Source organism: Protopterus annectens, chromosome 13.part0, assembly GCF_019279795.1.
Source record: "Protopterus annectens isolate FY-2018-M chromosome 13.part0, PAN1.0, whole genome shotgun sequence".
In the NCBI taxonomy this organism is placed as follows: Eukaryota; Metazoa; Chordata; order Ceratodontiformes; family Protopteridae; genus Protopterus; species Protopterus annectens.
The window spans coordinates 342655521-342683101 of NC_056747.1; the positions used below are offsets into that span (position 1 = coordinate 342655521).

At 43.8% G+C, this 27581-nt stretch overlaps 1 protein-coding gene across 2 annotated transcripts in view; it reads right to left on the reverse strand.

The window, feature by feature from the left end:
• The window catches only part of AMOT (angiomotin), a 1515905-nt gene that overhangs the window by 167570 nt on the left and 1320754 nt on the right, over positions 1–27581 (reverse strand). For both annotated transcript variants that reach the window (XM_044053958.1, XM_044053957.1), the window contains one exon: positions 7034–7263. In XM_044053958.1, the coding sequence (XP_043909893.1) occupies positions 7034–7263 (230 nt within the window). The remainder of the gene's footprint in view (positions 1–7033; positions 7264–27581) is intronic.

A 27581-nucleotide genomic window follows, 5' to 3' on the forward strand; every position in this document is an offset into this window, starting at 1 on the left:
TCAAAAGGACTGGTAGAAAATGTAACATCTTGTGTTAGTACCATGAGTGATAACCTTGTTATTATTCACAGAAGCAATACTGCGTAGTGATGGAATAATACCAAACTCTCAAGTACCTGTACCTGCATTACCTCCAGAGGACACCCCTCTGTGTACTGTCACCTAGGTTTCTTGCAAAGTATGGTCAAGGGCAGCAAAATCCTACTTCATCCCCAAAACAGACACAGGAAAGCCCTCCAAGCCATTCAACCTACTCCTCCCTAAATGGCCTTTTTTGTAATCATAACATGAATGTGACAGGTGAAAAATACCTCATGAAGCCTTTTCAAACTTGGCTGACAATGACAACACACACGTTACACACCATACAATATAAACAAGTAGCACGGCATAAACTCACTGAAATTAAACAGCAAAATAGAATAAAAATAGAAGTTATGTTCTTACCATAACGTTCCATGTTAGTTGTCTTCTTCTCGCCTTCTTCTTGCTGGATGGGTTCGGAGCCGACCTCGGACTCGCCACTCTAAAAGCTCGAGAGTTGGTTCCACCGGCTCGAGGCTCCCCTTATATCCCACAATGCTAGGCGAGAGTTACCTCAGATCTCGTTTGTAAGCTAACCCCAGCTTATGATAGTAACAGTATAAAACATAATAACTATAACAGAGTCCACCTCTAACAACAGGGAGAAGAAGGGTGACCTACATCCTGAAATAAGAAATATGCATGATAGCATATAACTAAGAAAGAGGTGGTAGAAAGAGAGGTCACGATCACAACTCCTCTAGGTCTGTCCAGGCCAGGGGGAAGGAGGGTGGGACGCAAGAAGAAGGCGAGAAGAAGACAACTAACATGGAACGTTATGGTAAGAACATAACTTCTATATGTTAAGTTGTCTATCTCGCCTTCATTCTTGCTGGATGGGACCGCGTCCCTAGCACCTTGTCCCGGGTGGCTTAACGGAACAGACTCCTGAGAACAGTGGAACCAAAATTAGCTCTATGCCTAGAAGCTAAATCCAACTTATAATGGGAAATAAAAGTGTGAGGAGTAGCCCAAGTAGCCGCTGCACAAATGGTGTCAATAGGCAGTCTGTCTTGGAAGGCTAGAGAAGTAGCCAAAGCTCTGGTGGAATGGGCTTTAGGTTTATTAGGCAGTTTTTGGTGTCTAATCTCATAAATAAGGGTAATCAGAGATGTTAGCCATCTGGATAAAGATACCTTTGAAACTGGAAGTCCCTTTCTGCTTTCCGCATAGGAGACAAACAGCTGATCAGATTTTCTGAATAGTTTCGTCCTGTCCAAGTAGTACCTTAATTGACGATGAACATCCAGGTAGTGTAATTTTTGTTCAGACCTATTTGAATACTCCAGGAAAAAGACAGGAAGGTCAATGCATTGGTTTAGATTTGATGTTGAAACCACCTTAGGCAAAAAGGACGGGTTAGTTCGTAAGGAAACTCTGTCCTTATGAAACACAAGGTAAGGAGAACGACAACTGAGTGCTTGAAGTTCTGAAATTCTTCTAGCTGATGTGATAGCCACCAGAAAGAGAGTTTTCCATGATAATAACTTTAAGGAACATGAAGCTGCAGGTTCGAAAGGGGAAAGAATCAAAGAAGCAAGAACTAAATTTAGGTCCCAAGGAGAAGGAGGATTTCTTACAGGAGGTCTGAGAAGAAAAACTCCTTTCAAAAAGGCTTTGCAGAGTTTGTGGGACATTAGGGCAGATTCAGAAATACCCACATGGAAATTAGAAATAGCTGCCAATTGAACCTTAAGAGTAGATGGAGATGAACCTGCATGGAAGAGTTCAGCTAGAAAATCAAGGACTAGTTGGATGGAAGCGGTGAAAGGATCTATGTCCTTTCCTTGTGCCCAATATGAGAAGCGTTTCCACTTACTCAAATAAATCTTTCGAGTGGAAGATTTATGGGAAGCTATCAAAATATCTCTAACAGAGTGAGATAATTGAGGAAGCCTGGCTACGGTTGGAAGTGGAGGAACCAAGCAGTGAGGTTCAGAGAGAGGAGGGAGCGATGAAACTGACCCGACTGATGGATCAAAAGATCTGGAACTAGGTCCAGATTCCACGGTCGCTCCAAAAGAAATCGATGTAGAAAGGGGAACCACACTTGTCGAGGCCAGTAAGGAGCAATGAGGATCAATGAGGCCTTCTGAGCGATAGCTTTCTGTATTACTTGAGAGATCAGTGGGAAAGGAGGAAATGCATACAGAAGTCCCCGGGCCAAACTTGGACTAGCGTCCTGCTGGGTTGGCCTGGTAAAGGGAACAGAGTGAAGTACTCTCTGCACTTGCTGTTTTGGGGAGTAGCAAAAAGATCGCAGCAAGGCTGACCCCACTTGAGAAATCTCTCTCACTACAGAGTCTTTCAGAGACCACTCGTGAGGCATGAGAATAGCTCTGCTCAACTTGTCCGCAATGTGATTGGACTTCCGGGATGTGCGTTGCTATCAGAAAACGCTGAGAAGAAATCGCCCATTGCCACAGTCTGAGTGCTTCTCGACACAGGCGGTATGATCTGGTTCCGCCTTGTTTGTTGATGTACCACACTACAGACATATTGTCTGTCTGAATTGCAATCGCTCCCAAGGGAAGAGAGTCTTGAAGGGCTTGCAACGCTAAAAGCACTGCTCTCATCTCCAGAACATTTATGTGCAAGTGGCATTCGTTTGGTTGCCATGTGCCCTGGACTGTCCTGCCCTGATAATGCCCCCCCCACCCGATCAGGGAGGCATCCGTTGTCAGAGTAGCAACCGGAGGAGGTGGAACAAATGGTCTCCCCAACAGGAGCTGGGGGGAAGACATCCACCACATGAGATGCTTTTTGCACGCTTGCGTGATCATAATGGTGTGAGACATTGGAAGTTCCTGGTATGACCATTGAGAAAATAGCATCCACTGAAGGATCCGCATGTGGTATCTGGCCAATGGGAGGAGAGGTATGGCCGCTGCCATGATTCCCAACACCTTTAGAACTAACCTGGCTTTGGCTCTGTTGTTGTTGAGAAGAAGTGACACCAACTTTTGAATGTCTGATATCCTTTGGTTCGTTAGTGTTGCAGACATGTTTACAGTATCTAAATTTGCGCCTATGTAGGTAATAGTACGGCAAGGCGACAAAACAGACTTTTCGCAATTTATTGAGATACCCAGTTTTTGACAGACGCGAAAAGTGTAATCCCTGGCCATCAGAAGGAGATGCTTGGTGGGAGCTGTAAGGAGCCAGTCGTCCAAATATGGAAACACCTGGAATCCTTGTCGTCTCAGGTGAGAAGCTACCACTGCCATGCATTTGGTAAACACCGGGGCAGTGGTGAGACCAAAGGGCAGGGCCCTGAATTGAAAATGGCTGGTTCCCAGCCTGAAGCGGAGGAATCTTCTGGAGCGCCTGTTCATTTTTATGTGATAGTACGCCCTGAAGGTCTATAGAGCACATCCAGTTTCCTTTTCCCAATAGGGGAAGAATGGATTGCAGCGTGACCATCCGAAATCTTGTTTTCTTGACCGATCTGTTCAAGATACTGAGATCCAAAATTGGTCTCCAGTCCCCTGTTTTCTTTGGAACTAAAAGAACCTTGAGTAGATTCCGGATCCTAGTTGGTCTGCTGGCACTGGCTGAATAGCTCTTTTGTAAGCAGTTTTGAAATTTCCAAAGCTGCTATATCCCTTTGAGCGGTGGAACATCTGGAAGGGATTTTTTGACTGACTTGGAAAGCGAAGAAAGGGAATAGAATAACCTTCGAAATGATGGACTGTACCCATTTGTCTTGTGTCAAGGATAGCCAGGCTTCTGGGTACAGTGACAATCTTCCCCGACTGCCTCCGAAGATGGGCAGTCGGGCAACACCTCAGGGATGCTGAAAGGGCTTATCGGAAGACGTTTCTCGATTGCCCTGGTTCTGCGGACCCCTCTGCCTCTAGGGCGGCGTCTACCATTGTTGTTCCCCTCTGCCTCTGGCGGGAACCGACTCTGTGCGTCAGGCGAAGTCCCTTGAGATTGTTTACGGAACCACATCTTTCCCCTTCTGGCCTTTGGGGTAAGGCCTAGAAGGAGTGGAAAACGGACTCCGACGGCAGAAAGGGTCTTGCCATCTGTCTCGCACCTAGTCAGGGTTTCTTTCACTTGTGGACCAAAAGGGATGATCCATCAAAAGGGAATTTGTGAAAGACGTCTTGAAAGGTTCCGAAAATTGCATAGCCGCATCCAGGCGTGCCTACGTAAGGCTACCCCTGTTCCTGCCGCTCTGCTCGCTCCATCGGCCGCATAAGAGAGGAGCCCCATGGCGGAGTTGGAAATCGAATTAAGGATAGCCAGCTGCGTGTTCATTTTCTCTTGAAACCCGCAGCTGAAGGGTCCTTAAGCATTTCACTCGCTTCTTTGATCAAGTCCCTTTGAAGACGAGTGAAATGGCACAGGTAATTCAGCGAACGCATAGTAAATGTCGCTGAGGAGAACATCCGCTTCCGCACCTATGCATGGACCTAGATTCCTTGTTAGGTGGATGGACAGGCACTAAGGATCAGCCAGTTCCTTCTTTGTGGCGGCAGCTACCACCATAGCATCCACAGAGACTCCTTTTGATAAAAATTCCTTGTCTGCTGGAGCTGTGATGAATTTGGAGGGTCTCCTGGGAGTGGGGTCCACTGAATCAGGAGCCGTCCATGCCTTCTTAGCAACCACCTGCATGAGGGGGTCGAAGGGGGGGGGACACCCAGGAGGTGGAAGGACGAGAGCCAAACGCCTCAAGATACACAGATTCGTCCTCCGAAGGGTTGAGGGCTGGCCAATTTCCCCTCTGTTTAAGGATCTCCAGAATGTCTGCAAAAGAGACATCTTCAGAAGGGGAACGGGGGGAACCCTCAGAATCATCCAGATCTGTGTCGGACGTGATAGACTCAGGTGAGTCAATGTGCTTCCTCTGGGACTTCCTCTTCCGAGGGGCTCTTCTGCCAAATCAGGAGAGGCCTCGGAAGAGGATGAAATCCCACAGGGGCTCCTGAGGAGTTGGCTCTCTGCGGTCCGGGATGAGGGAGTGAGTCGACTTACCCTGAGGCAGTATAGAGGGAGGGGCTGACGGAGCCGACTGTGGAGTAGAGCCAGGCTCTAACACACTCCGCATGACCTCGAAGCACCCCTGTCAGGCAGAGCCAGAGGTCCCCGCTCCGAGGAGCTAAAGACCCCCTCGGCACCGACAGTGATGGCTCCGAGGCGATGTCGGAGCCGAACTCACCAGCGCCAAGCACCGAGAGGGAGAGGGGGGTCGGACAAGGGTCCGATGCCACTCACCCCCTCGGAGCCGACGAGGGAAGTCCGGCGCCGAGATTCCTCCATGGAAGAAAACGGAGCCGACGACGGAGCCGAAGACAATTGTCTCGGCTCCGAGGTGACCACAGTCTCGGTTCCGGCACGACCCGGCTCCGAGCTCAAGAGAGTCAAGGAGGAAGGAGTTGATGGACCGGGACAGGCACCGACTGATGAGTCGGGCTCTGAAGCATCTGGGCCAGTGCCTCAGACTTGAGTAGTCGACTCACCACCCTCTGAAGGTCATGATCGGACAACCTCGATGACCTAGAGGAATGAGACCTTTGGCCCCGTTCAGACAGCAGGGGAGAACCTGGAGCCGAATGAACGGAGCCAAGAGAAGGTGACCTAGACCTCTTTCTGGTTGTCGGCTCGAAGGTCTTGTCGGAGCCGACACGGGTACCTCGATAACCTCGGCTCGGCCGGAGCCGAGGAGCCACAGAAACTGTGGACTGAGTCTTATCGGCTCCAGCCGGAGCCGATAAAGGCAAAGGTTGAACAACCTGAGGTCTCGGCTCAGAAGCCGGAGCCGAAGACCTCGATGCCTTGGAGGGCTTCCCTGTTGAGACAGACAGGGAATCCTCAGGCTTCAACAAGCCTCTCAAAATGAGCTTGTTTTTTTCTTTCCTGCAGGACCCTGGGGCTGAAGCCATGGCAAACAGCACAGGAGTCCTGCAGGTGCAAAGGCCCCAGACAATAGACACAAGAAGTGTGAGCGTCTGTCAGAGACATTTTCTGACAGCACGCATCACACTTCTTGAATCCGGAGACCTTTGCTTCTTTAGACATAGCCTAACTGGTGAACACAAACACACACTCAAACACACCAGTTATACCCTGTCAAAAAACACAATTATAGTAAAAATATATTTAAAATAAGTAGTAGTACACTACACAAACACTCCCTAGGGAAGGGAAGGCCTAAGGCCCAAGGGAAGAACTAAAGGTTCTTTTGACAATAAACGGGAAGAAAAAATGTTCGGGGATAGAGTTTAATGAACTACACTAATTTAGGAATAATTAAACTAAAAAAGGGGAAACAAGAGTAACTTTTTTAGAGAAAAAGCTAAAACTTACCAGGAACCGGTAGAAAACCAACCTCGAAGCTGTAGCGGCAAACGAGATCTGAGGTAACTCTCGCCTAGCATTGTGGGATATAAGGGGAGCCTCGAGCCGGTGGAACCAACTCTCGAGCTTTAGAGTGGCCGAGTCGGAGCCGAGGTCGGCTCCGAACCCATCCAGCAAGAATGAAGGCGAGATAGACAACTTAACATCAACTATTACAATACAGTACTTTCTATATAACAAAAGGGCAGACCAGCTTTTGCTAACCTACTAAACTAAATTTACATAAAGAAGAAGAAAGCAAAAAAGGGAGAGAAAGAATAAGAATACATGAAACAAAAGCCACAATTCAGAAACAAGATGAACGAGTACACTTCCTAAGTACAACAACAACAGCAAATACCAAAGCAAAGTAAATATGAATGCGGGAAAAATAGGCATAGGGACCTGGTGACTTAACACTCCAACTCCTGCACCTGGAGCACAAGTAGTGAACACAGAATCTCATTTACCTGTATCAGCAGGGCAGTTACTAGATTACAACATAAAACAAAAAAAATATCACAGGCATTTAGTGTGACCTCTAGTCCTCTTAAATATATCACACATAGTGAACCAAAACTTAATCATAAGCTCATTTTACCTAAGCTTCCTTTCCAGCTCTTGTCCTCTCTCCTTTCTTCCATTATGGGAGTGCTACTTGGTGTTGCAGAATGAGGTAGGAGGCCTGAGCCAGCATTGACGATTGACATTAGAGACTTAGATGGCCTTATAGAAGACTGATCTGTTTTGCTGTGATCCTTCCGTGATCGTTGCTGAAGAACTTTGATCATAGCATCCTTTTCAATAATCTGAGCATGAAGAGTCTTAATTCTGAAAATAAAAGAAAACAAAAAGTAGTTTATTATCCAATAACTTTACTGGCCTCCACATTTATCTTGTTTTTGTTATGTTTAGTCCATTTCTATGATGTCAGTCTCGATGAAGGCAACTCACCGACAACCAGCCATCATCCTTTTAACTCCCCATTGTCTCCAAAACATTCCTCCACACTCTGCCCTGAGGGCATTACTCTCTCATTCAACTGCACTCAACACCACAGAAAAAAAACCTTCCCATATAGAAGCTCCTCTCTACATGGACAACAGTACCCCCATGCCGCTTGCTACATGTATATAACAAGTCCAACAGCACATGCTCACAGAGAAAAGGGAAGCAAGATGAACTCTCTCGGACTGCTTCATTCTGTGATGACGCAATCTCAATTGTATTAACAGAACTCTCAACGAAAGGTAACAGAACAGCAGACTTTCATTGTGTAGTCTCTCACTAAAACAAACTGCTCCCTACTAACTGAAACTCAAAAAGTAATTATTTTATTCTCAGGCATTTTTGAGGCTTACTACTTATGTGTTACACTACTTACTCATCTCAGCTGCAAAAGTAAAACTTTATTTTTCTTTCAGAAGACAGACATGTATGGTTTGCTACTGTTTCCCACCATTTGCTCACAGCAAACCTGAAGTGTTCTGCTTGTATTATGGCATTTACACATGGAAGGAAAGGGAAAATGTCACATGCTCAATGGCATCACAGTAAGAACGGGAGTGAGGGAGTAGCTGAAATCTAACGAATCATATCATGTTTCCCTACATTACGCTATAACTACAAGACATTCTAATATACGAGCCTCGATTCTTAGGAATATTAAACTAGACTATAGAAAGTACAGTTTTGTACCTACCATAAATGTAGATGTCCGATAGGTATGCATCTGTAGTCATCACATATGGGTTGTCCTGCCTCATGCAGCCCTTCGGTCGGCCGGATTCCAAAGTCTGGGTCCGGCGTCGGCTGATGTCGCTCTTTCCCCGACGTCACAACGCCTGGGGTATAAAAGCGTCAGCCGGCGCCATCTTCCTCAGTTTTTCTTGCCCCAGATGCCAGGTGCCCTCTATGAAGGCTAAATTTGGAAAAATGCAATAAAAAGTCCAAACATTTGCAACAATATATATATATATATATATATATATATATATATATATATATATATATATATAAAACAAATACACCATAATAGATCCCCCAGCTAGCTAATAGAGAGGTAAGCACCCTAGGAGTACCACAGAGGGGAAGGAGGGAGGGTAAACCTGACTACAGATGCATACCTATCGGACATCTACATTTATGGTAGGTACAAAACTGTACTATGTCCTTCAAGGATGCATCTGTAGTCATCACATATGGGTAGAATACCATAGCCAATCTGGGGGTGGAGGTACTAGGAAAAGGATGGTGTAGCTAAGATACCCTGCAGGACAGCCGTAGCAAAGCCTGCTCTGGATCTGGAATATAAAGGTAAATTGTAATGCTTGGCAAATGTATGCACGGAGCTCCATGTGGCAGCTTCTAAAATGTCTTTTGTAGCCACCCTCTTAAGAATGCTGTGGAGGTGGCAGTGGCTCTCGTAGAATGAGGTCTAATGTTGGTTGGTACAGTCTTTCCATGAAATGAGTAACAAAAGCGGATGCAATTTCCTATCCATTTTGAAATTGTCTGTTTGGAAATTGCTCTTCCTTGAGAACCAGCAGCATATGCTACCAGCAGCTGGTCAGTTTTTCTGAAACCTTTAGTTCTGTCCAAGTAGTAGCGCAACTGTCTGTGAATGTCCAAGGTGTGCAGCAGTTTCTCCCCTTTGTTCTGTGGATTTGGGAAGAAGGTAGGCAAGTGAATGGCTTGATTCAATGAAATCCTGGATACCACCTTTGGCATAAAAGTAGGATTTGTTCTTAATGAAACTCTATCCTGATGGAAAATAATAAATGGCTGAAGTGACATCAGGGCCTGCAATTCCGAAACTCTTCTTGCTGAGGTTATTGCCAGAAGGAAAGAAGTCTTCCATGAGAGGTACTGTAGATCTGCAGATGCTGCTGGTTCAAATGGAGGTAGTGTTAGTTTTTCCAACACGTAGTTAAGGTCCCAAGCAGGTACAGGTGGTTTCCTAGGAGGTTTGAAGTTTTTGATCCCTCTTAGAAATTGTCTTAGGAGAGGATGAGAGAAGACAGGGGGATCAGTATTGTACTCTGCTGAAATTGCTGAAGCATGGATCTTAATAGAAGAGTAAGACAGTCCATTGTGGAACATTTATGCCAAATATTCCATATGTACCATGTTCATCATTGTTGCATCTAGGCCCTTTGTGGTGTTTCAGATGAGAAATCTTTTCCATTTTGCTGAGTATGTCTTCCTTGTGGAAGGGCGGCGAGCTTCCAGAATAATATTCTTTACTCTCTGGGATAGCTTATCCTGAGGAGGAATCAAGGTATTCTCCACGCTGCTAGTTGCAATGTTTTCAGGTTGGAGTGGAGAGTTTTGTATCTGTGCTGTGTCAGTAGAAGTGGCCATAGAGGTAGGGGCCATGGCTTCGTACTTGACATGCTCCTTAGCAGTGGGTACCAGTGCTGTCTTGGCCAGTCCGGAGCTATCAGGATCACTTTTGGCTGCTCTGACCTGATCTTCAGTAACACCTTGGACATCAATGGAAGAGGAGGAAATGCATACACGTTCAGATTTCTCCAGCTGAAAGAGAGGGCGTCCACTTTCCAGGCTTGTGGGTGGTATGTCCTTGAGCAGAATTTCTTCAGTTGATGATTGTGGGGGGAAGCAAATAGATCTATGTCCGGGCTCCCCCAAGATTGTGTTATCTGTTGGAAAATGTCTGGGTGCAGCATCCATTCGTGTGCATCCATGATATTTCTGCTTAAGCTGTCCGCCAGTGTATTGTCCTTTCCTGGCACAAACTGAGCTTGTAGTTGTATATTGAGTTTCAGGGAAAGATCCCATAGATTCATTGCCAGTCTGCACAGAGGGTAAGAATGGGTACCTCCTTGCTTGTTTATGTACCACATAACTGTGGTGTTGTCTGTCCTTATTAGTAGATGGCCTTGATGCAGAAAGAGTTTGAAGGCCTCGATTGCTTGTATCACTGCTAGCATTTTTTTTTGATTTATGTGCATGCGTAGCTCCTTTCATGACCACTGTCCTTGGATACCTCTGCCCTCCATGTGTGCTCCCCAACCTAGGTCTGAAGCGTCTGTTGTAATAGTTTGGGAGGTTTTTGGCTTTGTGAAGGGCAGCCCTCTGTTGGACTGGCTGGCCTGAGCCCACCACAGAAATTCCTTGTGAAGGCATGGAATGAGTGGGATTAGAGTTTCCAAGCTGTGACTGTGCCGAGTCCATAAACTCCTTAGGTACCACTGTAGCTTTCTCATATGTAGCCTTGCTTGTGGAATCAGAAGAATACAGGATGCCATGTAACCCAGGGCCTGCAGGATTTTCCTTGCAGTCAGCTGAGTTTGTCTTGTCAGATTCTTGAAGTAATCTGGTAGTTGACTTTGTTTTTCTTCTGTGAGATAAGCCATTTGGGTGGTTCTATCTAGATCCGCACCCAGAAAGGTTATTCTTTGGGATGGAACAAGACTTGATTTGTGCATGTTGACTGTGTATCCCAAGGCCTGCAGAAGACTGATGGCATAATTTAAGTCCTTTATCAGAGTTTGTTGGTTGTCCGCTTGTATAAGGCAGTCGTCCAGATATGGGTAGATTTGAATCCCCTGGAGTCTGCAGTGTGCTATTACTGATGCCAGGCATTTCGTGAATACTCTGGGCGCAGTGGATAAGCCAAAGGGCAATGCTGAGAATTGATAATGCTCTGACCCTGTAAGAAATCTGAGGTATCTTCTGCAACTTTGTCTGATAGGGACATGCGGGTATGCCTCCTTGAGGTCTAGAGTCACCAGCCAAGACCCCTTGCCCAGCATGGGAAGAGTTGCTGTAGAGTCAGCATTTTGAATTTTGGCACAATGAGATAAGTATTCAGTGCGGACAAGTCGAGAATAGGCCTCCATTGATTTTCTTTTCTTGGAACAAGGAATAGTCTGGAATAAAATCCTTGGCCTTGTTCTGAGGAAGGAACCTTTTCTATAGCCTTCATTTGTATTAAGCTGGAGATTTGTTTCAAGGCCTCTGCCCTTTGATTTGGTGGCAGGTCTGGCATGCCTTTTCTTTTTGGCAATGTGTGAAAATGGAACCTGTATCCTTTGTCTATAATTTGCAGTGTCCATTTGTCCCTTGTAATGCTGTGCCAATTGTCTGAGAATAAAGAAAGCTTTCCACCCAAAGGTGCTTCTAATTGAGCCCTGGTCGGCGGAGTCAAAGCAAAGTCACTGAGTCTGTCCTTGTGTAGTAGTTGTTGATCCTGAACTACTTCTCTGGTTTGGAGGCTGCCATTGACGGCCTCTGTTGGAGCCTCTAGTTTGCCCTCTACCTCTGGCACGTCTGTTTCTGCCTCTCTGAAATCTTTCCGAATCTGGAAAGGACCAATTCTTGGTAGGCCAATTTCTGCTGAATCTTGGTGGTTGGACTTGCAGAAAGTCCTTGACTGTTTGCACAGATTTTGCCTTTTCTTCAAATTTCTTTAAGACCTCTTGAGCCGTGGAACTAAATAATTTCTGTTTTTCCAGAGGAGCATCCAGAAGTTTAGCTTTAACATGGTCTGGCAGAGATTGTTCCTTCAGCCAAGCATGCCTACGTATGATTGCACCTGTCATAGCTGACCTACATGAAGCTTCCAATGCATCATAACCACACTGCAGAAAGTGATTACTAACCTGCTGGGAGTTATGTACCAGATCCTGAAGGGATTTGCGATCAAGGGGTTCAGAGGAAGACAGTTTCTTATGTAATTCATCTAACAAATACTCTTGGTACTGTATCATATGAAACTGACAATTTAATGCCCTCATAGAAAGGGTTGCAGAAGTATACACTTTTTTACCCCATCTCTCTAAAGCTCTGGACTCCCTCTCAGTGGGTAGAGGATTTCTAGCAGTGGTAGCTGCAACCCCTTTGGGGCCCTGAGAAATAGTTTCAGGATCAGCAGAGTGGCCCTTGTACAGGTGAAGGTGAGAGTCCGGGACCCTATAGTACCTATCAGGTTTGGCAGGAGCTGGAGGGAGAGAATCAGGAGCTGTGCTAGAGTCAGAGTACACATCATCAATAACATTTAACACAGGAGGTATAGCTAAAGGCCTATGCTGAGGCAAATGTAAAAAGGTCCTTAATCTTTTCCTGGAGTCTGAAAAATCCTGACCCTGCCATTGGAAATGCTCTCTCATAGCATGCAGTGTCTCCCCAAAGGAAAACTCTTCAGGAGGGGAGGCCGAGGGAATGGATTCTTGAGCATCAGAATCCTCGTAGGCCGAAAAAGCCTCCTCCTGGTGGTCCGAGAGGGCAGAGCCAACAGAAGACTCATCAGAGGAGTGGGGATCAGAGGGCTCAACCCTGGGCCTTTTATCTGGAGGTGGATGTGAGCCTCTGTCCGGGTGGGGTTGTGAGCCCCTAATTAAAGAGATAAGATCCTCTGCTAAGGTTAGGATCTGAGCACCAGTAGAAGTTCCCTGAGGAGTAACCTTGGGAGGCAAAGCTTTTGTGAGTTTAGCAGCTTTAGCCCTAGAGAAAGCATTAATGGACATGGATGCAGGAGGCCTGGCTGCACCACGTGCTGGAGTAGATTTATCTAAAGGGATAGTGTCGGAAGATTCCAGGACACCAGTTTCAGCAGGTAATACAACAACCGACTCGGCAGGGGCCTCCGGTGCCGAGGTCGTCGGTTGTGCGGTTTCGGTAATCAGAGGAGCTAAGGACTCTGTTTCAACCGAAACCGAGACACTCGCGGTAGGCCTTGCCGTGGTTTCAGCCAAAACCACGGACCGCGTGTGTCGGTCCTTGTCTTTCCGTTTTTGAACTAAATGTGAAGTCAGGGTCACCGACGGCATTTTATAAGCAAAACTAGCCCCAAAAAACTCCTCTGCAAACTCCGACCGACGTCTAAGTGTTCATTGGTTGAAGGAAGCACAGGCTGAACAGGCCGAGACGTCGTGGTCTGGGCCTAGGCAAGGAAGGCAGTAAGAGTGGAAATCCTTATGAGGTATTTGTTTCCCACAAGTTAAACAATTATTAACTTTATCTGACATCGGCTGAGGCAAGAAAGAGTCCCCAACGGGTACTTAGCTTTTGAAGTCTTGGTAGCTGAAATACAGGAGCTCGCCTATCGGCACCTGCGAACTGCTTCTGCTTCGGGCACCACGCGGCAAGAAAGACTGAGGAAGATGGCGCCGGCTGACGCTTTTATACCCCAGGCGTTGTGACGTCGGGGAAAGAGCAACATCAGCCGACGCCGGACCCAGACTTTGGAATCCGGCCGACCGAAGGGCTGCCTGAGGCAGGACAACCCATATGTGATGACTACTGAAGCATCCTTGAAGGACATCAGAACTTTGTAATATCTATCAACACAGCAAGCATTAATAAAATTGTTTCATATACAGGCACAGTGAGTATGGCATGTGGTCGTTCTGATGAAAATAACAGAAAAAACATTAAATCCGTAGTCCTTTAAATTAATTCATTTTTTCTTCTTATATTAAAGCCATTTTGCTATAAGGCATGTACAGAATGGGCTGCACCCCCCCCCCCAAACATTACTAGTACCTCCAGTTAGCAAGATGAGTCTCACAAACAGAATAAAGCAAGTCAAATCAGGTCATAAAACCAAACATTCCTTCCAGACTATAATACAATGAGTTTAAACAGTAAAAAAATATTTTACTCCACACAATGTACAGTCATTTTGTAATAGCAGTAAACAATTTCAGAGTGGCAGCCTTGCTAACAGTTTCCCCACAGACAAGAAGCTGCAATTTGGTCACCACAACTGTAGTATGGAGATCAAACTACACCACAACCAACAGGAAAAGTTAATGTGATCCAATAACCAATAGAACCTACTGACTACATTTTCCCCTGTAATCTAAAAGGGAACACAAATTAAAAATTTCCAAAATATAAATGACTACATTTTGATCCTATTCTCCCCTTGGCCAAACAGCATGTTCAACTAATGAATGATAAAATAACAATACAACTAAAAGTCGGCCATTCAGTATTCAACCATCACACTTCTGATTCTAGGATATCCGCTGCAAGGATATCCACATTCGCATACACATCAATCTGGCACATCTCAAAAAAATTGCTCAGGAAGCTTTACCAACCACTGAACCATGGTTTTATAACTCAGAAAACATGCTTAACCCCCCCCCAAAAAAAAAAATATATATATATATACTTTTCTCCCAAAATCCCTCTCTCATGAAAAAATAAAGTTTAAAATCATCTCTCTTAATAAAGCAACCGCTGAATTCATTTCTCATGGCAAATTACAAGAGCTAGTGGATGATGATCTTAAATTTGACTTGCATGTAAAAAACTGCATTAAAAAAACTCATCAAAAACTAAGGATGCTTGACAAAGTCAACAACTTTCTCACTAATGTAAAAACTTTCTGAACAATTTAACAAAAATTCCCTCACTACTTTGAGTCTCCCATCTAACCTACAGGCATCACAAAATTCAAAACCTGAACAATGCTATAATAAACTGGCTAAATTTGCAGCTAATCACCTTTTCAGAGCCCAACACTGTTAAACACTAAAAAGCCTAAACTGGTTAGAACCACCCCATCAACTAACATATATAAAGCTTCTTACCACATATAAAATTATACAGCATCCATTTGCTTGTCCAGCACTAAATACCATTCGACACAACTATATTCCCAATCAGTTATGAGCCAATGACCAAAAAATCCTCTGTCCACAAACCTATCAAACCTGCTGGACATGGTCTGTACTCATACCATGTTGCTGGTAAATAACTCATTCCCTGTACCCATGAGTTCACTACCTTCTCCCCAGTCCTTTAAAAGCCTTCTACAACAATTCCTTGTCAAAATCTGTCTCTATTTTTACTCAACCCCAGGATAAACTATATCCCTAAATATGGACAAGCACCTATTCATACCTTACACCTCTTCATTTTCCCTACTAAACTCACTTCCTTACTTCAATTTTTCTCCCGTCTCTCCTTCTAAATATGTCATAACCCTGTTTTTCTTACTTCATATTACAATTCCTGTTTGTATTATACTCGCATATATTTAATTTCTCTACATACGGGCTAAAAGTTCTCTAAATAAAAACTTGTTGTAGCTATTCCTAACAAATATTTTTGCATAGTGTCCAATTTGATATAATTATTTAAACCATATATGTTCTTGTATTATTTTTGAAGATTATAAAAGTATTACTGTTAAAGTGTTTTTGTAATACTTTGGAGCTTTTCTTCCTGGGCTTCTGATTAAAATGGGTACCTACCCAGTCATACCTTCCCCAATAATCAAATAAGCAATACACTTGTATCTAAACTTGAATGTACCACCCCATCACAGCTCTCAGCTGTGGTCAAACGCTTATCTAATTCAAACCACCATCAATTAAATATGTATATTCTTCACCCGAGTACCCAATGCTAAGAATAAGTGCATTCACCTTCAATAAGCCAAATGCCTACAAGTTACAACCGTCCTTCACTCTTCCCTAACCTCCAAAATTCTACATATCAGACACCGTTCAATTCTTAAACAAAAATTAAGCATTACAAACTTTAAGTATTACTTGAGAAGTAATGTTAATGAATGCTCAACCCCACAAAGGATCCATTTTGTGAAGGCAATAGGTGAGAAAAGCTTCAGGAAAGTTATTCCTGCTAAATGGAATCACCCACCAGAAAACATCAAAGATGAGCAAAATTTCATACCTGCATAGTAAAGTAAAGACTAAACAATCTCTCGCCTTTAAACTTTTTCTGGGATTACAGACAAGTGAATGCCAACTACTACATGCATCTTTTACAATAACTTCTTTCATTTCTCCTCCTATGAACTGTTTAAAAGAACAGAATATAATATTCAACTTTTCCACATTCTGAAACCATCTGCTGCTCAACCTTCCTCAATTAACACTTTCTACTTCCTCCAACTGCTCTTACTACACATTTTAACCACCATCCAATCTATCTCTATCACAATTACTATTAATTTTACTCTCCACTGTACAACTTGTCAACACCTTTTATTTTTACATTGTAGTATTCAAATATTTGTGAAGACCTATCTCATTCTGTGTAAATTTTATAAAGCTGTGTTGCAACACTGTATTATTCAACTACCCATTTCTTATCTTATGGCTGAGGTCACAACTAAAAGGGATACATGGACTAGTTCACCTGCATGGTTAACAAATCAAATCATATCAAGCACTCAAATAAAGCAAGGCATTTCCAATCAAATGCAATTTTGTATTAACTTAGTTTACTGCAACCATTACATTGAGGCTTGCTGAACTACATCTTGAAATTACAGAGAATAACCAAAGGTCTAAAACTGTTATAGCAGTTGACTGATGCTAGAAGGGCGCACAGAAACAATTTATGAAATGTGAATATCACAAGTCAAGTCAAATTTTATTTATATAGCACTTTACAGACAAAAAATGCCACCAAAGTACTTTACAAAAAATGGACAATAATAACATTCAAACATAACTAATCATCCTACACTACTAAAAGCCAAATCATAAAAATAAGTCTTAAGCTTTGATTTAAAAACTGCCACTGAAGAAGACTGCCGAATATAAAGTGGAAGCTCATTCCAAAGTTTTGGAATATCACGTTTTAAGGCATCCTCTATTTCATAATGTTCATAAGCTGACAAACTCCGACTTTTTGCTAGAAAAGTAATGGGAATGGGATGCAATTTTCTTGTAGGAAGCCCCATTTTATTGCTTTATAAATTCTCTCCGTCTTTGTATTGTGAAAATGTCTGGAGTTAACATATCATGAGTAATACTACTAAAAGGCACAGAAACTTAATGTCTAACAGCAAGTTAAGGGATGTTATCAGCATTAAACTACAGCAAACAATATAGGATACAGCTTCACATTCAGTGCTTTCACTTTTAATATTTAATGCGTAAATCAGTGTGTTAAGGTAAAATCTTTAAGAAGTGTGTTCATTTATGGTTTTGCTAGTTAGCTACATTATCAACTCAGCAAATGTTTATCAAAGAATATCACTGCTTCCAATCATCACCCTATAAGATGTGGTGCATTCAAAAAACAATTTTAGTAAATAAGTGAGGTTTTGTACTTATGGCGCCTACAAAATTTCTGAAATCTAACAAGATGTTCCAGTTCCACAAAAACTCATTCCTAAAGTTATATAAACCCAAAATGTTCATTAATAATCAATGGCATTATGTGTACTGTGTCGTACAGTTATCACTCTGATTTTACTGGATTTAATAAGCATGTTCTCGTATCATAACAAAATTTTGTGCAAGCTAAAGTATGTAAAACTTAATTATTGGTGATCCAGCGGTATAAACCTTGGCTCTATACGACTGTCACTGTTGATGTGACACCTTGACCCTATTTACAAAAATGGAAATGGGCTGAGGATGGAGGGATAAGGTCACTGATATTATCTCTATTTTACTGTACTTTTACTGCAAATAAAACTTACTGTTAAACTTACGAAAATGAAAAAAGCTAATGTGTTCTACCATGTGTACATTTGTTTTAAGCTTCTTGATTTCCCTCTTACAGACAATTAGTGACAGCACAAACTCATTTCTGAAGCTCAGATATCTCCATCGCAAGTTCAACAATGTATCTGACACACACTTCTGGTATTTGTTAGACCAGTCATCAGCACATTTTGGCATGAACCAAGTCTTGAAATGCCTCCTCCTACTGAACTTGATGGTTAAATAATTTCACTCAAGTACTACATTGTAAGAATCTGTGGTTTCAAATGCTTGGAAGAAAGAACCACAAACATACAGCCTGCATACTAATGACAGCTTAACCATTTACATTAAATGAGTATCTAAGCATGCCAACTCCCTCAGCTCTAAAAGTATACAAATAACATTTTGAGATACTCCACAGAGAAAGCTCACTTCACAACAGAAGGAAATGACAACACTGCACAACTTCCAACCTTCCTTAACATCCCTTTATATTTCACTCTCTGTTTCCCAACATAAACTCGTTAATTACATACTGAGATTCAACAGCCTCAGCATTATGAGCAAATCCAGACAACATGACAGGTTGAGTAGTTGTGGAATTCTTGAAAGGAAACATCTGTTAAACAATCTTGCAAATAAAATGAAAAACTACCCAGCTGTATCTGATTATTTGAGGAGCAGAAGAACAGATTGGTAATAACTAGGAGCGAATACGCTGAAAGGACATAAGTTACAAAAGATGTGCATTCATCTCTCACTCTAATAGCTCTAAATTTAATTTTTACTTAATGTACAGTTTACACCACCCCCACGCAGCTAGCAAAGTAGTTCATAGATTTGTGTTGATTTTTTGTAGTATGTTTTCGAAGCAAAAAAGCAAATGTTAACGACAGGTTAAGTTTTGACAGCCAAAGCTTTTTCACACATCATGACCTGCAGACATGACTATGTTAACAGTCTGACTGCCAATGGGGGTTTGCCACTGTCCTAAGGCATCTAGGATCACTTGTTCTTTCAGCAAAAGAAGCTGAATTATTTCAAGTTAAGCTGAAAAGTTTTAAGTCTTACTTGCCAATCATGTCATTCAGAAGCAATATGTTAAGTAAAAAAGTACAGTTGTGTACCTACCATAAATGTATATGTTGGAGTGTATTCACTGTTGCAGTCATTACTCTTGGGGTTATCCTGCTGGCAGGCTACCCGCAGTCGGACTGAATTCCAAAGTCTTGGTCCGGCGTCGGTTGCTGTCGCTTCTTCCCTGACGTCAGTGCACCAGGGGTATAAAAGATGCAGCCGACGCCATTTTCTTCAGTTTTTCTTGCCCCAGATGTCAGGTGCCCCCAAAAGGGGAGGCTAAATAAATTATGCCAATAAACATGCATGCACTAATGTAAACATTTCCTTCATCTACAAGCAAATACACCACATAGGTTGTATAGAATAGAGAAGTACAGATAAGACCCAGCAAAAGAAAGTGGATGGTGGAGGGGTTGACTGCAAATAGTGAATACACTCGTCAACATCATTTATTATTAGGGTATATAACTGTACTATGTCTGGTTTTCCTGTTGTAGTCAGCAGTCTCTTGTGAATCCTGTGTGCTGGAGGGTGGAGGGGCAGGGCAGGATTAATAGGAGGTTAGGAGAGAAGCTGTAGGCAGTGGCAAAGCCTGCCAGTGGCAAAGAGTAGAGAGGTAAGTGGTAGTGCTTTGTAAAAGTGTGCTTTTGTAGCCAAGTTGCTGCCCTCAAAGTTGCAGCCTCTAAGATGTCTTGGTTGGGCTGCTGCTCTGGTTGAATGTGGCTCATCGGCTGCTGCTCTTGAATGTGTGGCCTTAGGCATGGTGGAGGGGTAACCTGGACTGCAACAGTGAATACACTCGAATGGTAGGTATGGTAGTGTACTAATAACTGCTATATGTTAAATGTTCATATTTGCAGTCATTGCTCTTAGGTTTGAATCCAAAGCTAGGATTGGAGCTAAAGCTGGGCTAAATAGGATTAGGAGGAGGCTGAGGTCCTGTGGGAACTGCAGCCTAAAAGCCTGCTCTGGACTGCAGAGGTAGAGGTAAGTGCTTTTGCTAAAGTGTGCACTGAACCCAAGTGGCTTGCAGCCTCTAAGATGTGGGTGGTTGGTACTCATCTGAGGATTTGCCATGCTGTGAGTAGCAGAAACAAATGCAATGGCCTATCCATTTTGAAATAGTCTGTTTTGAGATAGCCTTTCCTTGTGATCCTGCAGCATATGCCACTAAAAGTTGCTCTGTCTTTCTGAAAGCTTTTAGTTCTGTAGAGTAGAAGGCGTAGGCTGTGTGTGCATGTCCAAAATGCTAGAAGTTGCTCTCTCTCACCCTTTGTTCTGTGGTTTTGGATAAAAGTGAAAGCTTTAGTTTGGTCCAAAGGTAAGCAAAGCAGGCTGTCATGTGCAAGTCCAAAGAATGAAGTCTCTCACCCCTTGTTCGTAATGGGATGGAAAGTAGGGCAAGTAAAGTGAATGGATTGGTTAAGGGCCACAATGGACACCACCTTAGGCATAAATGTAGGGTTCGTCCTCAGAGAAACCCTGTCTGGATGGAAAATGATAAAAGGTTCCACAGCCATGAGTGCCTGCAACTCCAAGACTTGTCTTGCAGAGGTTATTGCTAGGAGCAGAGCTGTTTTCCAGGATAAGAATTTTATATCAGCTGTTGAGGCTGGCTCAAAGGGAGGCAGTGTGAGTTTTTCCAAGACATAATTGAGGTCCCATGCAGGTATTGGTGCTCTCCTTGGAGGTCTTATGTTTTTGGCTCCTCTGAGGTACTGCCTTACTAAGGGATGAGAAAAGATAGGTGGTTCCGTATTGTAATGGGCTGAAATGGCAGAGGCATGAATCTTAATTGATGAAAAAGATAGGCCTTTGTCCAGCATCTCAGTTAAGTATTGTAAAATCTGAGGAATATTTGGTACCAAAGTGTCAATTCCTTGTTCCTGGTTCCAAGCACAGAATCTCTTCCATTTTTCTGCATAAGATTTTCTGGTACTGGGCCTCCTGGCCCCCAAAATAACATCCATCACAGCTTTGGAGAGAGGGATGTTCTGCATGGCTACATTATCCGCCATGCTGCCAGATTTAAGGTCCTGAGTTGGCTGTGCAGGATCTGATTGTTTTGTTGGGTCAGTAAGTGAGAAATTTGAGGCAATGTCCATGCTGGACCTTGAGACAAGTTCTTTAGGATTGGGTACCAGTGCTGGCGTGGCCAGTCTGGGGCAATCAGTATCATTTTTGGCTTCTCTTGTCTGACCTTTAGGAGTACCTTGGGGAGGAGAGGTAGTGGAGGAAAGGCATATACTGTTAGGTTTTTCCAGCTGAAGGATAGGGCATCCACTTTCCATGCTTGCTTGTGATAAGTACTTGTGCAGAATCTCTGTAGTTGGCAGTTGAGAGGGGAGGCAAATAGATCTATGTCTGGGCATCCCCATTTCCTTGTTATAATGCTGAAGACTTGTGGATCCAGTTTCCACTCGTGGGGATCCATGAGGCTTCTGCTTAGTTCGTCTGCCAGAGTACTTATTTTTCCTGGCAGGAATTGTGCTTGCAGGTGAACTTGATAAGTCAATGCTGTGTCCCACAAAGTCATGGCTTGTCCGCAGAGGGGGTAGGAATGTCTGCCTCCCTGCTTGTTTATGTACCACATGACTGTAGTATTGTCCATCTTTATCAGTAGTTGTCCTGGATGAAGTAGATCCTTGAAAGCTGTCAGGGCATTCTGAACACCCATGTAGCTAAAGTAGTTAGGAAGACCTTCTACATTGCCCACCTTATCATGAAGGGATTCTCATCTAGATCAAGGGAGGTCATAGTCTCCCTTTACTCATCACTCATCAGACCAATGATTGATACAATGCCCCATTAGATGTATCTGACCCGACACTTGCAGCAGCTGGAGAGGCCACAAAAGTTCCTCACCAAAAGGACAATGGGTCTCAAAAATTGTCCTATGCTGCCCGACTGAAAGAGCCTTGAGTAAAATCCTTGGCCTTGCTCCTGTGTAGAATTTATAGTTGAATGCCTCATTGTCCATGAGGAGCTGTAATTTTTTTTATTGCTGCCCATTGATTTTGTGGCAGCCTTTGGCATTCCTTTTATTCTTGGCAAGGGAAATGAATGGAATCTGTATCCGTGTGAGATAATGTTGTCCTTTGTCCTGTCCTTTGTGGCGATCGTAGTTGTCTGCAAAAGGGGTGTAATTTTCCTCCAAGGGAGCTGCCAAGAGGATTTTGAGGTTTAGTTTGAGGTTTAAGTCATTGTGTTTTGCCTTCCTAGTAGTTTGGAACCCGTCTTCTCCTCTCTTCTGTGTTGCAGTGCCCATGCTTGTAGGTTTGTAAAGGGATTTATTGTGTCCCTCTGCCCCTTGAGAGCCTGTATTTACCCTCTGCGATCTGTCAGAAGCTGGAAAGGACCAATTTTTGTTGGCCAATTTCTGCTGATGATGGGGCTGTACCTGTAAGAAATCTTTGGCGGTCTGCATAGATTTTACACTTAAATAAGACTCCTGCTGTAAGGGTGCATTCAGTAACTTTGCTACACATGATCAGAGGTGACCTTTGCCTAACATACAAGGCCTATGTCAAATCCAGTAACAGCTGATCTAGAATATGCTTCACCTCAAAACCACATTGTAAAGTATGTTTGCCCACCTGTTCAGCTGCATGCAACAGATTTTGCATTTCCTTGAATTCAGACTGTTGAGGGTGCGTGCCCATCTTTTGTTTTATTTGAGACATTAGAAATTGCTGGTATTTAAGCATGTGAAATTGACAATTTAGTCCTCTTATAGCTAGAGTAGCTGAGGTGTAAACCTTCTTCCGCCACCTATCTAGTGCTCTGGAGTCCCTTTCTGAGGGTACAGGATTTTTAGCCATAGACGCCCTATGCTTTGGGACCCTGGGAGATTGTCTCTGGATCAGCAACAGGGCTTTTGTGAAGGAATTTGTGTGAGTCAGGCACTCTATAGTATCCATCTGGTTTGGCTGGAGCAGGAGGCAGAGAATCTGGATTTAGACTAGATTCTAAGAAAACATCATCCACAATGTCCAAAACTGGGGGGATAGCAAGTGGTCTGTGCTGGGGAGTAAAGAAACTTCGGAGCCTTTTCTTTTGAGTCGGAGTAGTCTGGACCTTCCCAGTGGAAATCCCTCATGGTATGTAAGGTTTCCCAAAGGAATAATCTTCAGGGGGACTGCTGACAGAGTCTTCAGCATCAGAATCTTCATAAGGGGAAAGCAGTAATCCTGTTCCTCAGAGGAGCCTGAAGAAACAGACACTTGATCAGAGGAGGCATGTAAATGCCCTCGGGCAGATAGCCTAGTATGAACCTATGAACCTATGAACCTATAAGATTTTATGGTGAGAGTAGTCAGTCTGAAGACACCTTCAGAAACCGAAGGTGTTTCTACAGCATCGGCTTCCCCTACTGCAATGTCGTCGGTAGGGCCTAAAGAAAATGGCTGCGTCGGCCTAGAAATCTCTGCTGGGGGATCCGAAGCGGTCTGGGGATCCAATTCAGCGGTAGCCAGGGGCTGCGTAGGCGCCTCACTGAAAACCAGAGAACCAGCGACCGGCCCAGCCGAGGCCTCGGAGTCTGGCTTGGATCTAGGCTGCCTGTCTTTATCTTTGCGTTTTTTATGCACGCTGCTAGTCGGTTGCTCCGACGGCATAGTGTAATTATAAATTTTCTACAAAAGTAGTGTTGTGCGAAATCAAAGCGTTGCTTTATATTTCGCTTACTGAACCTAGCACAAAACCGACAACCAGTGACGTCGTGGTCTGGGCCTAGGCAAGGTATACAAAAAGAATGAAAGTCCTTATGAGATATTTGCTTCCCACAAGACATGCAATTGTTAACTGTTTCTGACATCGGACTGAGGCAAGAAAAGGTTCCCCAACGGGTTACTTAGCTTTGAAGACTTCGGACTGAAACTCGATTCGAAAATCTCAGGTGTCGGCCGACCGGCACTTGCAAACTGCTTCTGCTTCGGGCACCGCGCGGCAAGAAAGACTTTAGAAAATGGCGTTGGATGCCTCTGATATACCCTTGGTGCTCTGACATCAGGGAAGAAGCGACAGCAACTGACGCCGGACCAAGACTTTGGAATTCGGGCCGACTGCGGGACCGCCTGACAGCAGGATAACCCGTGTGATGACTGCAGCAGGGTAACACGATGAACATCTGGGTCTTTGTTGCCAGCATTTTGAAGTAAGAAGTCAGTTGCCTTTGTTTGTCTGGCGTGAGATAAGCCATCTGGGCAGTTGTGTTTAAGCTTGCACCCAGGAATATTATCTCTTGAGAGGGTACTAATTTTGATTTCTTTTCGTTTACTATGTACCCTAGGCAAATTAGTAATCTTTTTACAAATACCAGATGCTTTAGTAGAATGTCCTTGTTCTCTGCTTGAATAAGGCAGTCGTCCAAGTAAGGATATATTTGAATTCCTCTTTGTCTGCAAAATGCAATTACTGGTGCCAGGCATTTTGTGAAGACCCTGGGCGTAGTAGATAAGCCAAAGGGCAGTGCAGAGAATTGGTAGTGCATTGATCCAGCTATGAATCTGAGGTATCTTCTGCAAGAATGCCTGATTGGGACATGCAGGTATGCCTCTTTTAGGTCTAAAGTTATGAGCCAAGCCTTCTTGCCTAGCATGGGCAGTAGGCTGCTGCAGAGCCAACATTTTGAATTTTGGAACGTCCAGAAATGTGTTTCGAATAGACAGTTCCAGTATTGGTCTCCAGGCTTTGTCCTTTCTGGGCACCAAGAAAAGTCTCGAGTAAAATCCTTGTACCTGCTCTTGTGTTACTCGCTGAATGGCCCTCATGTCCATGAGGGATGAAACTTGCTTTTGTGCCTCTGCCCATTGATTGTGTGTCAGGTCTGGCATACCTTTTGCCCTTGGCAGGGTGTGAAAGTGGAACCTGTAGCCCTGAGACACTATATTCAAGACCCATTTGTCCTGGGTGATCATGTGCCAATTTTGCGAAAGAAGTGCTAATTTCCCCCCCAAGGGGGCTGCCAAAAGATAAGTGCTTGGTTCTGGCAGAGGAAAGTCATTGGGACTGTATCCTGTATGGCTGTGATTTGTCTTCTCTACTTTTGGAGGTAGAAGCACCCCATTGTTTATGCCTGTATGAGCCTTGGGGCTGGGATCTGCCTCTGGGGCATCTATATCTGCCTCTTTGTGGCCTGTCTGACACTGGAAAGGACCAATTCTTAGTAGGCCAGTTCCTGCTAAATCTGGGTGGCTGCACCTGTAAGAGATCCTTAACTGTCTGCATAGATTTCGCTTTGTCCTCCATTTTCTTCAACACCTCTTCTGCTTTAACACCAAACAAAGTATCATGCTGTAATGGAGCATCTAATAATTTTGCTTTAACATGATCAGGCAGATTCTGTTCCTTTAACCAAGCATGCCGCCTAATGACAGATCCCGTAACAGCGGCCCTGCAAGAGGCCTCCAGAGGATAAAAACCACATTGCAAAGTATGCTTTCCCCACTTGTTTAATTGCATGCAATAAATCCTGCAATTCTTTGTTTTCTGCACATTCAGAATTTAACATTTTCTGTTTAAGCAGTGACAATAAATATTGCTGATATTTAAGCATATGAAATTGACAATTTAAAGCCCTCACAGCCAAGGTAGCAGAGGTGTAAACCTTTTTCCCCCATCTGTCCAGTGCCCTTGAATCCCTATCAGAGGGGATAGGTTTTTTTGCAGTGGAAGCCTTGAACCCTTTGGGACCCTGAGAAATAGTTTCTGGGTCAGCAGCAGGGTTTTTATAAAGAAATTTATGTGAATCTGGAACCCTGTAGTATCTGTATGGCTTAACAGGTGCAGGGGGTAAAGAGTCAGGGGGACAGGCCGGACTCTGAAAATACATCATGTACAATGTCTAAAACAGGAGGGATGGCAAGAGGCCTGTGCTGAGGTAGTAAAAGAAAATCTCTAAGCCTTTTCTTAGATTCTGAGTAGTCTTGGCTCTCCCAGTGGAAGTGCTCCCTCATGGTATGCAGGGTTTCCCCAAAAGAAAAATCCTCGGGAGGGGAGGCTGAAGGGATAGATTCTTCAGCATTGGAATCCTCATATGGAGGGAGAGAATATTCTTGGTCAGAAGAGGAGCCAGAGGAAATGGAAACCTTATCTGAATATTCATATTCTGTTTCTTGCCTAGGCCCCTTCTCAGGAGGGGGATGGGAACCCCTGATCAAAGTAATTAGGTCTTCGGCCATTATGAGCATCTGTTTTTTTAGGCATGGAGGCCTGTCCATGGGCTTGCTGCACTTGTTTCTTTGTCTTTAGTGTTGCTTTAGTCTTTGCCTTTGGAGCTGTAGTCAGTTTTATATACAACTGTGTAGGCCTGAAAACACCCTCAGAAACCAATGCCTGCTCAGCGGCTCCAGACCCATCTGAGGGAATATTTTCCAAGTGTCCAATACCTTAAGTTTCCAGAGGCCTAGTCTGCTCCACGTGGGAGTCGGAAGTGGCCTGCGGCTCTGAGGTAGCAGGCGTCAGGGGCTGCGAAAGCGCCTCACCGAGAACCGGCTTAGAAGAAGCCTCGTCGTCAGTTTTGGACCTCGACGCCTGTCCTTTTCCTTGCATTTCTTGTGAACTGCGGTAGTCGGATGGCTATCCAACAACATTGTGTAATTAAATCTTCAGCCAAAGTAATGAAATGCAAATTTGTACTGATGCTTAATAGTGCGTTGGTTAAATCTAGCACAAAATCTGAAATTAGCTACGTCGTGATCAGGGCCTAGGCAAGGAATACAATAAGAATGGAAGTCCTTATGAGGTATTTGCTTCCCACAAGAAATACAATTACTAACTTTTTCTGACATCGGTCTGGAGCAAGAAAAAAGTTTCCCCAATGGGGTACTTAGCTTTAAATGAAGACTTCGGATCTGAAATTCAAACACGAAAATCTCAGGAGTCGGCTGACTGGCACTTGCGAACTGCTTCTGCTTCGGGCACCGCACGGCAAGAAAGACTGAAGAAAATGGCGTCGGCTGCATCTTTTATACCCCTGGCGCACTCACATCAGGGAAGAAGCGACAGCAACCGACGCCAGACCAAGACTTTGGAATTCAGGCCAACTGCGGGTAACCTGCCAGCAGGATAACCCCGAGAGTAATGACTGCAACAGTGAAACACGATGAACATCAAGAAAACAACATGCAACAATCGTTGACAAAGCAAATGCAATCACTTGCTTAATCTTATTATTGAGCATGTGCTCTATGGCAATACAAATGATCAATATATACCACATATGACTCACTAAAAGATGAACTAAAGAAAATAATAGTTAAGGGAGTATTCTGCATATCAGTAGAGTTTCAAAAGAGTCTGCTGCTGTATTAACAGCTGAAAAATCCTTGAATCTTCTGCCTGTTATATTTCAGCCTGCAGCTATACAAGCTCAGGGCTGTCTATTCCTTCTATGCAGACAGTATGACATCAAATGTTTGGAAAAGGAGGCTTTGCAAAGCACTTCACAGTTTTGCCTTCATAAAAACAGAAAAGTAAGAATACAAAAGTAGTAAATAAGAACACAAACTGTCAAAAAGTACAATGGATGGAAACCACACACTGATTTTTCTCAGCAGAAGTCCCATCTCAAGCACTCCATTTTATACATTCCAAAGTTAAAAATCCAACTCTTGAATTTTC